Here is a 14,275-nt window from a genome sequence, read left to right as displayed (position 1 = left end):
AGCAACAATTTTATGAAAAATGCTGTTTAGTTACTTTTGTTTATCATTGTTAACCAAAATTAGTGAATTATATTAGGTATCTCGATTGAATAAATCCTTCACACCCAAACTTCAAATTTCCCATATCTGTAGAATTTCAAATTGTCTTTAAGTCACTCACTGTCATATGTACATGTTGGCACATAATCTGTGTTTTTCCTGTTGTTTAAATGCAATTGGTTTGATATAGATCTACACATAGCGTAAGTAGCTATTCCGTTAACAGCATGATTATTCCAGTCGGATCTGATCCAGAGATCGCTGTCAGTTTCTATTGCGTGATACCAGGAGGTATGCACGATATATCTAAATGATGGTGGGTTAATCTGGTATTCATAACTATATACAAAACTTGTTCAACTAATAAAACTGTTCGAACGATTTAGAATGAGTTATATTTACTATTAACGCTATATTTTGACATTAACAACTGGTGAAAATTATTGCCCACCAGACTATGTCTATCTGACCGAGCTCTAAATAACGTAAGCTGCTGCAGAAAAATAGTTAGGTAAAGCTTAAAACTATTAATACAAATGACTAATAGCAGAAAAGCATGTCTCAATCTTTAATGTAACCGCAAATAAAAATATACAGCATTCGCTATATTTTGGTCTACATAACATGACTTTAATTAAAGACAAATGAAAAAGGAAAACAACAAAGTTGAGCAGAGTACGGCGGTCGAATTGAGAACCGGTCCAGCGACCGAGGGAAAAAATACCAGTATTTCCCCTTCGCGGAAGTGACGTAAGAACGGCAATGGCGACTCGCAGTAAGGTTCTGGATTCACTGATAACTGAAAAGCACTCTTGATGTCGTTGTACTTTTTGGTAGTGTTTGTCATTTGTCCGCGGTAGCGTGCAAAAATGAGACATTTCTGAGGTTAAAATAAGCCAGTCTTAAAGAGTACTAGAGTCTAGACCACATAGGGTCAGCAACCTAAGAATACCGGTCTGCAACTTGGTTTTTTGCACATTGCATTTTTAATGTCAAATTTGTAATTAGCCATTTTTTTCGTATTTTATATTTTAATTTTAATAGGTGAATGCGACATCGAAGAACTGATCTTACACCAGCAAGCCAGTTAACAAGTCAGAACAGTTTGCTGGCTTGGTTCTCTTTCGGACAGGCTAATTGTATACGACTCTGTGGTACTTTGTGGTGGTCCTGCGAGGGTGGTCCCCTTTGGGGACTGGCTTCACGCCTGTGTGGAATATACTTTCTCTCCCCGCTTCTCCGATCCGTTTCGTTGTCCCTTTTCTACGTCGTCGACATGCTGAAGACCCGGCAGTGCTTACTCTGGATCCGCACTTTCCTCGGAGTCACGTCCAGAATATGGGGCTTCATATTGTGCGTTCTCAGGAAGCACCTCCGCACGGTGAGCGAACAAGTCGATATAATTTTTTTATTAAAGAATAGCAACATACGTAATAGGCGCATGTACAAAGTAACAGGCATGCTTAGAGTAACTGATGACGTGTGCCCTAAGATGGTCTTCACAGAAATCCTGAAATAAATTAGTCTTATCGATATAAGGAGATCGCCAACAGTTGGCTAATTATCTTTTATTGTTTTAGTGTGCACGGATGTGGTGTTCCCGATTGTTTGGTTCTGGTATGCTGGGAGCTAACAAAAATGTGGAATTGTCTGGGGGTGCAGGAGGACTGGGCTGAGAAACACTGCTCTCAACTGACTGTGTGCATTTAAGTGAGACACCCACTTGTTAGTAGGGTGACAGTTTGCTTAGCAACAAATGACTGTTTGTCTGGAAAGGAAAATGCTCAGTTTGGACACACTGTAACGGACGTATCTGATGTCATTGCATGTGACAGCAGGTCCTATTGGTCAAACACATTGTCCGACTTTGCGCCCATGATGCATATAGAGTTAGATATGTATCTATTCTAAGATGTATACGGAGTCACATTATTGAAATACCGAGATGGTCGAAATTTCAAACTCGGATCAACAGTAATGGCACTGTTTATTAACTTCCTGAAGCTTATATTATGTAGGCTGCATTTATTAACATGCAAAGTATCTTCTGACAGGTTAAAAGTATTTATTTACATGTTTGCCTGGTAATTATCGAGGCACTTTAAAAAATCGTGTAGGTTAGCATTATCGCGTTGCTCATGCAAAGATCTCCAAGATGTCTGCATCAAGCTGGGGAGAATGTAAAACTGGCCTCCTAAAAGTACCCTCAAGTAATGACCTGTATTGCTGTCCTCTTCTGTCGCCCCCCCCCCCCCCCCCCCCCCCCCCCTGTTGCAGATCATCCAGTATCAGACAGTGCGTTACGACCTCTTACCCCTGTCGTCCATCTCCAGAAACAGGCTCAGTAAGTATATGCTTCTCTCCTAGGATCTTGGAGGCGCCGGCCCAATCCAGGCCTGTAGAAGTGGTGGGGGAGGGCGTGGCTCAGAGGGTTAGGTGGCTGTGCATGTGATCAGAAGGTGGTTGAGTCAAATTGAATGTAATGGTAAAAGGCAGTATGATTGGCCTGCACAGGTGACTTGGGGAAGGAAACAGCATCAGTAGGGTGTAGGTTTGCATCGCATCTGGGGGCCTGTTTTTCTACTCACTTAAGTTGAATTACACTGCGTAAATAGATAATTTACCAAACATAATAATCTTATCAAGTAGCCAGTGCATTTGACTGGGAGGGGGCTCCACATCTTTTAGATGCAGTTAAGAGGAAGATTTTGGTGCTGGACCTGGATGAGACGCTGATCCACTCGCACCATGACGGCGTCCTGAGGCCCAGCGTGAGACCCGGCACCCCCCGCCGGACTTCATCCTCAAAGTGAGCCCGCGTTTCCGACCCGCCCCCTCTTGTCTTTGACGTGCGACTTCCTGTGCCTTTACCTCCTCACCTCGTTCAGCAGCTTTCACGCGTATAGATGCTCACTCAGGATGCCTGGAAGCGTTAACGGTTGTCTGCCACGTCATTTTTAAAGGTTTACATCACTGATAGTCCCAGGGCTACCTGCTGTTATTACCCACAATACACCTTCATCCTCGGTACCAAAGCACACTTTCACAGCTGAGCGTGCTCAGTGAGTGTCCTTGTGCCGTGGGGGGGTGTAGGATGGCGTCCGTGACGTGTTGCTTCTGTCCCACTTCTCTTCCAGGTGGTGATAGATAAGCACCCAGTCAGGTTCTTTGTGCATAAAAGGCCTCACGTGGACTTCTTCTTGGAAGTGGTGAGTGGAAATCGCTGCTCTTTGATCTGGAGGGTGGGGTCAGGTGACAGCGTGGCTGAGGCACCATTTCTGTAATCAGAAGGTTGTTGGTTAAAATCCCAGGGTTCACCGTTGGCCCTTTGAATAAGGCCCCCAGTTGCATGAGGGACCCTAGCCCTGCTTTATCAATAAAGAAAAGCCAAATGTCAGTATCTGCTTCAGCATCCCCTGCTGATCTGTGACCCTCCCACCCACCGTCAGCCTCGATCACCGGATCTCCACCATCCATTGGAACTAGTAGTAGTTGTAATGCGATAAAGTGTAGGTTCTGTTGCCAGCGCTTTAACCGCCAGCCTTGGGATTATGGTGTAACTCCCGGGCCACCGTGACCCCATGACACAGTGACTCTGACATCCAGCCCTAATACACCTCAGAACACATTGACTGACAAACAGCAGAAAGGCCTCCCCCGTTTCTCTCTTAGGATTCACCGATCCTGAACCCTAACCCTAACCCTAACCCCCCCCCAGGTGAGTCAGTGGTACGAGCTGGTGGTGTTTACCGCCAGCATGGAGATCTACGGCTCTGCCGTGGCGGACAGACTTGATAACAACAGGAGCATCCTGAAGCGCAGATACTACCGGCAGGTAACTTCTGGTGCCCCCCCCTACCCCATCTCCCCCCCCCGCACCGCTGGCCCTCTGACTCACTGCTGTGTCACGCTTTTGCCTTGCTTTGATGCACTGGCACGCGGAAGATCTCACCTTTCCTTTCCGCAGCACTGTACACTCGACCTGGGCAGTTACATCAAAGACCTCTCTGTGGTACACAGTGACCTCTCCAGCATAGTCATCCTGGACAACTCGCCAGGAGCCTACAGGGGCCACCCAGGTGAGTGTCAGCTAGCTGCCCCGCCCCCCAGATGGCCTGCAGGTGAACTGCAGATACTCCTGCTTTCATCTGTACTCAGAATGTCGACATTTACCTCACTTCCTGTTTGTGTGTGGACTCCGGTTTGCTTTGCAGACAATGCAATACCCATAAAGTCCTGGTTCAGTGACCCCAGTGACACTGCACTTCTCAACCTGCTGCCCATGCTGGACGCACTACGGTGAGTGTCAGAATTTGAATTCCAGCTCCCCACAATGCACCTGGGCAGAGAATGACATGCCAGTATGTTTCTTTTGACAAAAACTCATTACAACCTCCCTCTCATTCTCTCAGGTTCACTGCAGACGTCCGCTCCGTCCTTAGCAGAAACCTCCACCAGCATCGACTCTGGTGATTGGCCCAGTGAGGCTCCTTATGGCCCAATCATTTTTTTTTTTTTTCCTTTTTCTTCATTTTTTTGAAGCCCTACCCATTGACTGCCGACGGAGTCTCCCACACCCTCCCCCCAAACCCTGTGAAAAGTGTAGTGTCTTTGCACCCCTCCCCCTCTGCCCCGGTGGGGTGCAGGCCCAGAGAGACGAGGCCCCAGGGGATGAACACTGCCGCTGGCATTTTCGTGGGATTCTGGGAGCATCAGCAGTGGTCGCTGGGACAGACGGAGCTCCCGGTTTTATACGTGTCTGGAGCGGAGTCTTGACTGTGAAGCGTGTCGGTGTGTGTGGGGCTGCACTGGCTGTTTTCGCTTGGAAGATGCTGTCAGCACACAGAACTCCTGTCAAGCCAGCCCATGAGGCCATCTCCCCCCCCCCCCCGCAAGCCCCCACCTCAGTCATTACTTCTTGACCATTTGCACTTGATTTCTGCATCTTGTTCTTTAGAAATCAGTTAAAGCACAGCATAGGTGTCTCTCTCTCTCTCTTCCCCCCCCCCCCCTCCCCCTTACTCCAACTTCTACTCCCCCCCTCCGCCCCCTAAGTATGTCTCGCTCGTGTCGGCGAGCTCGGCCAGTCTGCTCGTAGGTCCCCAGCTTACTACGGTGAGGCCATGCGTGTCGCTAGTTTGGCTGGATGTTTTTGGGGAAATCTCCAATTTTTTTTTTTCGACTGCAGTCCGAGCCTCTGGAGGTCTGTAGTTACTAAAAACTTCTGTTAAGTTCCAGACGGCATTTAAAAAACAAAAAAACCTTTCTGAGAATATTCGTTTCTTGCTGTTTTTAAGGGACCGCTCTGACAATACACTAAGGCTAAATGAGCAGGAACAAGACATGTCAAAATAACTCAAGGACGTGAATAGTGGGGGGGGGGGGGGGGGGGTGCCGTTTAGCCTCGGTAATCAGCAGACTTTGTGTACACGGAATGACACACGATTGAATAATGTGATCGGCTTTGTGTTTCCTTTTCATTAGTTAAAGAGAACGAGATGTGCACTTTTTCTCACCAAGAACATGATTTATTTTAAAACGTGTCCCCTTCCGGCTGTACACACTCCCCAGGCGATTGAGAGTTTAACAACCAAGCGGCTTCTCCTGCCAGTCACGCTCTGGGTCTGTGTGTGTCGTTAAAAATAAAACACTAGAGACTGTTGCTGTCTTATCTGCTTCTTCTATTGTCTTGTGGCTTCATGGTGGGTTTTCTTTTCTGTTACCTGCCAGGGACCAACCTCAAGACATTTATGACATGTCACCCCCCCCTCCCAGTCAAAAGTGTGTTTGTTTTGTTATTTATTGAGATCTTAATTCTGCTTAGGTTTTACGTGATGGATCAGCGGCGTATTGAGCTGAATGCCTGTTTGTTCAGGCAGCCCACAGAAATGTGGTTTCCTGTCCTGCGTGTGTTCAGTCGGTACTTCTGGGGGAACTCGGCTCAATAATGAGAGTCTGTTCCTAAACAGAGAATGTCCTGAAGTGGCGTCAAATGCCGGTTGAAAATATAATTGGCTCTTTGACGACACATTGCCAGGTGAAATCCCTAGTCCGTTGTGGTGCCTATGCCTGGTTGATAGATACCCTGATCTCATTGACAGCACCTAACCACGTCTGGTGAAGGCCAATTCGCATTTCGCTTTTCTGAGTGGGCTTTCGCTTGCGGATGAGGGGGCTTGATGTAATTTTTTGTCATCAGGGGTTGGCTGCAGATAGCTGTGGCCGGCACACGTGTAGCCTAGATTTTGGGTGTTTTTCAAGACCAAGAACATAAAGATCGTATTTGTGGTCTTGGCAAGAGCGGTCTTGCTAACTTGCCTCCCAAGAACGAACTTGGGATGCAGTGAATCATGGGATTGTTCTCATTTGGTGAGGGTGCAACAGATGTATCCTTGATATTTCTAGAGGACCAAGACCAACATCCAGGGATTTTCACCGTCCTCTATACTTCTGTTCTTGAGCATTTGGACTGTACTTCGGCAATGGAAGATGACGTAACACGGGTACGCGAGAACACAAGTACGGTCAAGTACGCATATTGCGATTCAACCTTTTGCGTCTAGTGGAAACCTTGCGCATCGATGGCGCATGTGCTAGATTGATTATGTATTTCCAGTAGGTGGCAGAACGGACTTTACAGAGCAGCGGTCAACGACGAAAGAGTAGAGGAAGAATAGTTGTTGTAGTTGTTATGGTGAGCAGGTGCATGAGGACGGTTGGAGGTACCCGCATTTCTGATTTTTCATACTGTCCAGACATTATACCGCGGTTTACCATATTTTAAAAAGCAGTGATATTGTCAGCGATAAAATCCCGTGGGAGGCGGAGGGCTCCCGACTAATTTTGCTGTAAGGGTTTCAAAATACCCATTATTACCGTGATACCCCTGAGGTGAGGTTTGGGAACTGAAGCGGTGTTCGTTTAGCCGACCAACTAGATATCAGCAACCTTTTAGAGAACCGAAGAAATTACTAATTTTTATTATGTAACTCTTAATTTCTGTATATCTAATGTTAAACTGTGTTTTTGTTCTGAACAAATGAGCACTTACTACCCAGATAAATAGCTTTAGACATTTCTTTTGACTGGCTAACACTTTTGCACCGTACTGTCTCTTTGTTTATGTGTTTAACATACTTATACATATTCTAATTATTACACCAAACAACTCAAACCATCCTGGTGTCCAAGTCCCAGGATCCAGAATTCTTGGTGCTAAAACTGATATACATCCAAGCGGTTTTGAATGTTTACTTGGAATTCCCTTCATTTTTTTGAGCCACACGTCAGTGAATTAATGTTTGAAAACAAGTATTTCGACCTGATTGCTGCTACGATATATTTCAGGCACACAGAAAGAATTTAGAAGGTCGCATTGTATGGGATTCCCTTTAATAGACCTATATATGTAACACTTCTCAGTAAAAGTCTCATAATGTACACTGATTGGTGTCTATTTTGAAGATATTCCTCTTCAAATGATTCACGTCTACTTCATTAATATCATCGTCATTTAATAACTCGAGCTCAGATCTGACATGTTCTCTGTCTTCCACAACTAATCCTGAGATGTTAATATCAGGACGGAGGGTCTAAGATTTCCGTGAATCTTGTGCCTTTTGCTGAGCAGTCTGAACTTTCCGTGCCGTATTTTTGTTCTATTACTGTTATACATTAAAGCGGCTCGGTTGAAGGCGGGGCAGCTGCTGTGCAGTCAACTTTAAAACTGGGTTAATTAATGTGTTAAGAAGAAAATGCCTACAGTGGTCTCCCGGGATTGGTTATCAAGCTCAGTTTTGGGCATGGCTTAATGTAGGTCTAGGTGATGACCGTTTTTTTTTTTTTTTTTTTTTGCATCGTGTGGCTCACTTGCATGTCTAGTCCACATTGTAATAGCTGATCTGATCATTCGGGCTCCGAGTATTTTAACCCCATATCCCAATCTTCCTTCAAGAAAAAAAGTCAAGCCCCAAGTAATCATCACGTAGCCCCTGATCTTTTCGATAGCTAGAAATAACGTTTAAAAATACATCGAATTACTGTTTCCCCAGGATAAACATTCACACGATGAGTGGACGATATATTGCTGGTTCTCACTGCGTCAGAACTAATTCAACTTTGTTGATTTTCACTGTCCATGGTGCTGACTTCCAATGTCTGAAAAGTTGCTCCTAGAACTTCGGCTACCACTAACATACTGTATATTTTGTTGTATCAGCTTGTACGATTTTATTTTCCATAGCAGCGCATTTTATTTGTCACTGTCACCCTGTCGTCAGGCAGTTTTACACGGCGATACCTTAGCATTAGGCAGGGTTAAAGATCCAGAAAGCACTTGTAAGATCATAAGGGATATATTTTAATACTGAAGTAGATGAGATCGCCCCTGGCCGCATCCCTCGCTTTGCCCCACGCACGCTACATGTATGCGCACAGCTGCATGGTGCCCGCAAGCCGGCCGGTCCAGCGACCTTCTTCTCACTCCGTGGGGATGGCCGCCAGTCGCGGTAGCCGGGGCGCTTACGCCAAATCCGTTAGCGACTGGGAGGTGTCCACATGCTTTCACGCAAACACTTTCGTGGATACAGAGGACCGCCGTAGCGTACGATACTGTATCCCTCCGCCGCAGCAGGAGCGCCGCTGCCGTAGGACTTCAGCCGGACTGACAGCTGCCCCCGGAGCCAGACGTCAGGCTCGCCTAGTACCAGGGACCCCTTCCCTCCTAGCACCCCCACACAAAACATGAAGTTTCTGTACAAAGAAGAGCATCCGTTTGAGAAGAGGCGGTCGGAAGGGGAGAAAATAAGGAAGAAATACCCGGACAGGGTGCCAGTGAGTAGCTAAAGGACGCTAGCCGTCCACCTGCAACTGCAGCTGCCCGGGCGATTTCGGGGTAAATAAGGTGATAAGCTCGGTAAACAAGCCGGTTAGCACGCCAGGCTGTTTAGCTGGGCGCAGCTTTGACCCATCAATAGCGCGGGGTTAAAACAAAACAAACAAAGGCAAGGTGTTAAATAATGGTTTAGTAGAGGTGAAGTAGAGCAGGTTTATAGTGACACATCAGGACCGACACAGCTCTGCTAAACGGCCAGCCCCCGTCTTCGTGGTGATGGCCATCCTGTCAGCTGACTTTTCGGTCCCGACCTGCTCCATCAAAAATGTCTGACGGGCTGCATATTTAACGTATCGATTAATCGGAAAGGCGCTAATTGGCTCTAATTTCATGGTTTTTTCTTCTTCTTTTTTTCTTGTGGGTCCATTAAAAGTAACCGCCAATCATACTGGATTACTGCGTGATCTTAATTTTGTATAAATAATCAGAGGTAAAGGGTCGTGCTGTAAATTATATCTTTTGACGTTAGGAAAAATGTTCAGTAGGTCTGACCCATCAGATTGTTACCTCTCTAATTCCAGGTGATCGTGGAGAAAGCGCCGAAAGCCAGAATAGGGGATCTGGACAAGAAGAAGTACCTCGTCCCCTCTGATCTCACAGGTGACCAGTGGTTCCTCTGGCAATGAAATGACACTGAGATGTTTCAGCAACACTAATTATTACCAAAGCAGTTTGCTCACAAGCTTCCATAAAACATATCCATCCATCCATTTTCCAAACCGCTTATCCTACCGGGTCGCGGGTGGTCCGGAGCCTATCCCGGAAGCAATGGGCACGAGGCTGGGAACAACCCAGGATGGGGGGCCAGCCCATCGCAGGGCACACTCACACACCATTCACTCTCACATGCACACCTATGGGCAATTTAGCAACTACAATTAGCCTCAGCATGTTTTTGGACTGTGGGGGGAAACCGGAGTACCCGAGGAAACCCCACGACGACATAGGGAGAACATGCAAACTCCACACACATGTGACCCAGGCGGAGATTCGAACCCGGGTCCCAGAGGTGTGAGGCAACAGTGCTAACCACTGCACCACCATGCCGCCCCAAAACATACATACATACATATATATATATATATATTTGTAATTTATGTGTAATGCATCTGCGTTATTTCCATTCTACTTTAGAAACCATCAGAATATCTGTGATGTCCTTGACGTAATGTTACATTAAAGATAGTGTAATAAACCAAAAGTGTGGTTTAATCTCAAACGTTACAACTTATTTGAGAAGCGAGCATTGCTTAGCATTGGCTAAGGCCCATGTCTGTGCAGTGGATTTAAGTATAACCCAAACACCGTGCCCCTGTTCCCTGTCTTTGTGGAAAAAGTGGGTCAGTTCTACTTCCTGATTCGGAAGCGGATCCACTTGCGTGCAGAGGACGCGCTATTCTTCTTCGTCAACAACGTGATTCCCCCCACCTCAGCCACCATGGGGCTGCTGTACCAGGTGTGTGCTCGCTCTACCTGAGGCGGAGGCGGTAGCCTTTACGGGAGACCTCGCTGATTCTTCTCTAAAAGCCCTATCTCTCGTTCTCCTACAGGAATATCACGAAGAGGACTTCTTCCTGTACATCGCGTACAGCGATGAAAGTGTTTATGGAGGGACGCTGAGGGCAATCTAATTGGCCATTAACACAAACACTCTTATGCAGTTCTCCATCTTGCTCTCTCCCTCCCTTCAGCACCGGCTCCTGCCTCATTTCTGAATCTCGAATTTAAGCTTTTATTGTCTCCGTTCTCTTTCGTATTGATTCCCTCCTGCTCTCCGAACGGTAAAAATAGCAGGGATCCGCTTGTCAGTTTCTCAGCGTCTGCGGATACCATCGAATGGCCGAGATCGGCGTTGACTTACCTTTCCTGTCTGATTGTTTTGTGCGCAATTAAACTGAGCTTAGAGAAGCCTCACTGGGAATTCTGAGCAGCTCTTCATTCTAGGTGAACGCAGCATGTGAAAATGAACTTAATATATAGCCGTTTTGCGTATAAATTAATTGCAGGAAATTTCAGTCTGAACATCTTTTCACGTGTCAGCTTTCAGTGATGTGTAATTATTAGTTACAGCTTTTGATTGTTTAATTGCTGAGCTCATTGGACTCATGCAGCATTTTTCCTTTGTTTGCGTTTATTTTCTGTTGGATTTATTTGTAATCTGAATGCTGTATACAGCAATGTTACTTACAAGTATAAAACCTGATAAATGACCAAATCTTTGTTGCCTTTTTTTTGCCTTGTGTTGGCATGTGTTATCCGGCACACATGAATGATCATGGTGAGAGTTGGTTATGAGGTGTAATTTATGCTGTCTGTCAGATTCAAGCATATTCGGTGATTCACAAGTAGGCTGTGGCCTCATGTATTCTACAATATAGAAACAATGCCAAGCGTTTTGGCTGATTTTTATGTTCATGGGAGTTTTACTCACACAAAAATGTTTTGAGGGCAGAATGAAGAATGATTGGTTCAGAGAGATAACCAATCAGATTGTAGAGGAGATGGGTTCAAGCAATTAGAGAAGGCAGGACCAACCTATCAGATGTCTTCACCCCGCCTCCTCTACTTGCCTGGACCCACCTCCTCTACAATCTGATTTGTTATCTCTCTGAACCAATCATTCTTCATTCTGCCCTTTTTTGTGTAAGTAGAACTCTCACGAGCGCTTTTTATACATGCGTCACAGTTGTTTTTTTTTGACAAATACAAAGTAGACAAAGCTGCCATGTGTTTTGCACAGGCTGAGTCAGAGTTAGATATTAGGTAAATTTGTAGCCAAGGACATGTAAGAGGTTCAGTGGAGCAGCTTTGCTGTTCTGTTCTTGATGATGCAGAAAACGAGCCCTGAATACAAAGATTTTGCACCCTGAGTATGATGTATTTCCTTAAGCAGGAGTGATGGAGTGGAATTCTCTATAGTCCTAAATGCTTCATCCTTCTGTACGGATAAGTCCTGGTAACAATGCACCGACCTCCTGGAACATGTAATACGTGTAATGCGTTAACACATTAACACGCAAATTTCCCCACTGTGGGATCAATAAAGTACTATCCTAATCCTAATCCTAACTGACATCACACTAAAACTGTACTCTGTACTCTGTAGCCTTAGTATACATCAAGGAGTATCGGCAACAAAATGTCATTATTTACTGCTTTGACAGCTTGGGTCAGGTTTAATCCACTGAGGTTGCCGCCATTTCAGTCTTCAGAAGGCCGTGTCGCTCAGGCTCCCTGCGCCATGCGGTCGCATTTGTCAGAGTTGTTAAGGTGCCGCGTGCACGATTCGGACGTGGCGAGAGAAGAATGCAGTGAAACGTGATGCCGACGTGTCACCCTCGCACTGCTAGCCTCTCTCAAACCGCGAAGCGCGCAGCTTCACGCTAAGGTCGTGCGCGGACGCCAGGCGCTGCTTCTGCTCTTTCGCGGTCCCGGCCTTCCCCACCAGCCCTCCCGCCTTTCCCTGGCGATTCCGTGTCTTGAGTTCAGCGCTGGTCTGAATTGCAGTGTGGTCTTTCCACATCCGACACACATGAGATCATTCACTGAGCAACACTTCAGCTACAGGGTCTCCGGGAGAGGCATTACGTTTCTTGACAAGATGGAAGCAAATCAGAATTGTAGTCGGTGGCCTGTGACGTGGTTCCTACTGCGTGCTTCCTCTATTTTGTGTTTTTTTGTTTCCTGTAGGTCCGACTGCTATACCACTAGCACCAGAATGAATACTGTCCTATTTGTCCTTCTTAGTAGTCTTTTTGTCTTGTGTCCTGTAGCTGTGGTTTCTAAATGGACCACGGTCTGGTCTCTCGTCTGATCAGGCTCTTTGTTGGCTTGCGTGGAAGACTGAAGGCCCACTTTGACATGTTAGGCCAGCTGAAGATGAGGCCTGCAATGCTCACATAAATTCATGATCCCCTACAAGTCACTAGACGCTCCAGGGATTATGATGATACGTGTTACCATATTTTGACTTGGCAGGTATGATTATTCATGACAGGTATGATTATTAAGTAAATTACAAGGTATTCAACACTTTATTATAAAATAAGATTTGTGTTAATGTTGCCCAACTGTAGGTTAATGTATGTGTTTAAAGCATTTTTAAGGTAGGCTAGTCTATGATGTTTGTTAGGTGTACTGTTTTTAAAATGCATTTTCGCTTACCATATTTTTTTTACTGGAACGTAGCCCCATTGTAACCCAGGGAGTGTCTGTACATGTGTTGCACATTGAAAAGATTTTGACATTTTTAAGCGTCTAAGTGGTAAGTTGAATTCCTGCCCCAGTTCTGTGCGGCCTTTCGTTGGATAAGTTGCTATGGCAATTGGATGGATTTTAAGAGATGTCTCCTCCTTCAGTTGCCTTTGAGTTTTCCCACTCTTCTTTTTGATCCTTCGCTCCCCATTTCCGACGCAGTTGTTTCCTTTTTCATCAGTTCAGATGCTGCACTTCCCTCCTTTCGCATTATGGGATTCTGCTTAGCGTGCAGAGTTCGGCTGTGACACCAGGCAGATAGGTGGTCATCACCTGGCCTAAAAACTAGCGCAGCCAACTTCCTCAAATGCACCAAGATATTTTACTGAGAATCTTTACCGCTCTACTCTGCCTTGCTTCTTAGCATCTGTGTTGTCCTCCAGAGTATTTGGCTGCCACGAGTAAGGGTCCGATTTCCAAAACGTGGACGTGAATCATCCCCTTTTGGTGCCCCTCGCTGCACAAACTTCAGAACTGCGGAGTTTCCACCGTGAGATTCTCTAATTTGCATACAATACGCAGAATCTGATGGGTTTGACATTACTTTCCTGCAGATTGGAAAGTTCAGGGCAAACAATACCAATTCATATCAGCACATTTTCTCCCTTTACTTGATCTGTCAGTGTGTTAAACCATGTCCTGTCCCACCCTGACCAAACTTTTAGTCGAACAAACCAATCTTGCTTACAGATCTCTTTATCTCCCACCCTCAACCTATCTATAAAATATAATCATGTCATGTGCCATATTTTCCTGTTCCAGTGTTCTATTCAATTTTCTATCTAGTACTATATTTTCTCATTGGTCAAAATAACGTTTGCAAAATTCACAGCATTGATGGCCACCGAATTCTCTCACAACAGAAAGCAGGACACCGATGGTACACTTCAATACAGATAACACTTTGAATTTCCATTTATTTTTTCTTTTAACAGTTTTAATAGATATTTTCCCTCACAGCTGGGATAGATGATAGAATGATCAAAAATGTACCATTCCCAAATGATCTTTTCATAAACAACTACAAGAGGTCGACAAAAGAAACGGCAAATGAAACCTTTGCCTTCAAGACAGTGTCAGTCAGTCAGT

The 14,275-nt window shown here is 45.5% G+C and overlaps 2 protein-coding genes across 2 annotated transcripts; both read left to right on the top strand.

Annotated features, from left to right (window-relative positions):
* The first annotated feature begins 16 nt into the window (after positions 1–16).
* LOC125724962 (CTD nuclear envelope phosphatase 1A-like) lies at positions 17–5,038 on the top strand. The gene is given in 9 exon segments (XM_049001463.1): positions 17–1,420; positions 2,317–2,383; positions 2,728–2,825; positions 2,828–2,848; positions 3,177–3,248; positions 3,758–3,874; positions 4,007–4,118; positions 4,254–4,338; positions 4,452–5,038. Coding segments are annotated over 9 exon segments (966 nt in total). The 5' UTR covers positions 17–1,087; the 3' UTR covers positions 4,513–5,038.
* Positions 5,039–8,641: 3,603 nt separating this feature from the next.
* Positions 8,642–11,147, top strand: gabarapa (GABA(A) receptor-associated protein a). The gene is made up of 4 exons (XM_049001479.1): positions 8,642–8,871; positions 9,454–9,532; positions 10,270–10,388; positions 10,483–11,147. The coding sequence occupies exons 1-4, from the start codon at positions 8,782–8,784 to the stop codon at positions 10,561–10,563; spliced, it is 369 nt and encodes a 122-aa protein (XP_048857436.1). The 5' UTR covers positions 8,642–8,781; the 3' UTR covers positions 10,564–11,147.
* Positions 11,148–14,275: the final 3,128 nt, after the last annotated feature.

Source organism: Brienomyrus brachyistius, unplaced genomic scaffold (assembly GCF_023856365.1).
Source record: "Brienomyrus brachyistius isolate T26 unplaced genomic scaffold, BBRACH_0.4 scaffold58, whole genome shotgun sequence".
Lineage (NCBI taxonomy): Eukaryota > Metazoa > Chordata > Actinopteri > Osteoglossiformes > Mormyridae > Brienomyrus > Brienomyrus brachyistius.
Note: the sequence above shows the minus strand (reverse complement) of the source record. Positions and strands in the feature narration are given on the sequence as shown.

What these genes read in the sequence shown, in the direction of transcription:
- gabarapa (XM_049001479.1), top strand. Translation starts at nt 8,782, where the DNA reads ATGAAGTTTCTGTACAAAGAAGAGCATCCGTTTGAGAAGAGGCGGTCG. An exon ending in AATACCCGGACAGGGTGCCA is followed by an intron (nt 8,872 to 9,453) that starts GTGAGTAGCTAA and finishes CTCTAATTCCAG; the next exon opens with GTGATCGTGGAGAAAGCGCC. An exon ending in CGTCCCCTCTGATCTCACAG is followed by an intron (nt 9,533 to 10,269) that starts GTGACCAGTGGT and finishes TTGTGGAAAAAG; the next exon opens with TGGGTCAGTTCTACTTCCTG.